At 47.1% G+C, this 2026-nt stretch overlaps 1 protein-coding gene across 1 annotated transcript; it reads right to left on the bottom strand.

Moving 5' to 3' along the window:
- Positions 1 to 1252: 1252 nt before the first annotated feature.
- On the bottom strand, positions 1253 to 1645 carry LOC147978605 (cytochrome P450 Tp4149-like). Its single transcript, XM_087514816.1, has one exon. It carries the CDS (start codon positions 1643 to 1645, stop codon positions 1253 to 1255), a length of 393 nt encoding a protein of 130 aa, XP_087370942.1.
- Between the last annotated feature and the right edge of the window lie 381 nt (positions 1646 to 2026).

Below are 2026 nucleotides of genomic sequence, written 5' to 3'. Positions count from 1 at the left end.
TCAATATTACAACTCGATACTAGAACAAAGATATGACTCTATATGGATGCCTCCGGCAGTGTACCGGCATGTGCAATGATCTAGCGTAGCAATGACATCAAAAAAACGGACAAGCCATGAAAACATCATGCTAGCTATCTTACAATCATGCAAAGCAATATGACAATGATGCTCAAGTCATGTATATGAAGATGATGGAAGTTGCATGGCAATATATCTCGAAATGGCTATGAAAATGCCATGATAGGTAGGTATGGTGGCTATTTTGAGGAAGATATAGGGAGGCTTATGTGTGATAGAGCGTATCATATCACGGGGTTTGGATGCACCGGCGAAGTTTGCACCGACTCTCAAGGTGAGAAAGGGCAATGCACGATACTGAAGAGGCTAGCACTGATGAAGGATGAGAGTGCGTATAATCCATGGACTCAACATTAGTCATAAAGAACTCACATACTTATTGCAAAAATCTATTCATCATTGAAACAAATTACGCATGCTCCTAGGGAGATAGATTGGTAGGAAAAGACCATCGCTCGTCCCCGACCGCCACTCATAAGGAAGTCAATCAATAAATACCTCATGCTCCAACTTCGTTACATAACGGTTCACCATACGTGCATGCTACGGGAATCACAAACTTCAACACAAGTATTTCTACAATCCACAACTACCCACTAGCATGACTCTAATATCACCATCTTTATATCACAAAACTATTGCAGGGAATCAAACATATCTCTACTCCTAATGTCTCAGTCCGTACGTCGTTTCGTTCGCTCGTACCCTCCCCCTCCCATCGAACGAGAGGCCACCCCTCGATCCCATTCCACTTCACCGATTTTTTTTATTTTTTATTAACCGAGACAATCCCAAAATAAACCCCACAAAGGCCAAACACTATTAATCGATGGCATCCTTTCCAAACAATATTATCCTTCCAAATAATACTTTCCATACACAACAGGAATCAAATATTAAATGATGGCATCTTTTTCAAACAATATTATCCTTTCCAAATAATACTTTCCATACACAACATGAATCAAATGGCCCGAGCACGATTCGCCCGTTCACGTCCTTGGAGAAGCCACTTAGGAGCTCACTCGACCGCACCACGACACCGCCTTCATGTGCCTGCTCCTCCACCTTCTGGACAAGCTCGACCACCTCCTCGCGCACGCCGCGGTAGGCGCGCACCCTGGCGGGGCTCAGTAGGTGGGGCACGACGATCTTGCACACACGTACCGCGCTAGTAGGTGCCGTGGGAAGCGAAGGCGATGTCTGTGCAGCTGTAGAGGAGCCGCCGCGGGATGGCGAGCGCGGGCCGGTTGGCGAAGGCGTGGTCCTGTAGCTGCAGCACCTCATGCGCCACGTTTGCGGACGAGACGACCAGGGTGGGCAAGGGGTTGAGGCGGAGCAGCATGACGGGCCTGTGCACCGCGGCAAGCGCGTGCAGGGCATGGTGTGGGAGCACGCCGGGCTGGTGGAAGGTGCCGACGATCGGGAGACCCCGCGGGGACGGTGGGAGGCGGTGCGCGGGAGGTTTTCTGGTTCGTGTTATGCTACACACTAGCAGCAGTAGAATGCATGAGATGGCTAGGAGGACTAGCGTGGGTATGGTGAGTTCCGGGCAACCATTCATGGTATTTGTATTTTGGCCTGGTTATACATGCATCTAAGTTTTGAGGGTTTATACAAACCATAGATGATCTAACGTGTTGTGGTATTTTTTTGAGGAGTGTTGTGATTTCTAAATAATGCACTTTTGGGAGTTCTACATTCTGATATGCATATTAACTGTCAGTCATGTGAGGCTGCCCAACAGAAAGATGTGTGTTGCTTCTCATGCTCCTATTTGTCTACATTTTTTGGGTCTTCTTGATAGATATATGTTTCAAAGAAAATGTTAGGGTCACAATAGCAAACGAGTTCATCTTGCCTGGGTTGCAGCTGATAAGTAAGAAGATAGATCTTCAGGTGAGGCATATTGTCCCTAGGAATTTGTTGGCCTCGAGGATTGTTC

This window comes from Triticum urartu, chromosome 3A, assembly GCF_056163025.1.
Source record: "Triticum urartu cultivar PI428250 chromosome 3A, HENAU_Tu73, whole genome shotgun sequence".
In the NCBI taxonomy this organism is placed as follows: domain Eukaryota; kingdom Viridiplantae; phylum Streptophyta; class Magnoliopsida; order Poales; family Poaceae; genus Triticum; species Triticum urartu.
Note: the sequence above shows the minus strand (reverse complement) of the source record. Positions and strands in the feature narration are given on the sequence as shown.

Coding starts and splice junctions, on each gene's coding strand:
- LOC147978605 (XM_087514816.1), bottom strand. CDS start 1,645: ATGAATGGTTGCCCGGAACTCACCATACCCACGCTAGTCCTCCTAGCC.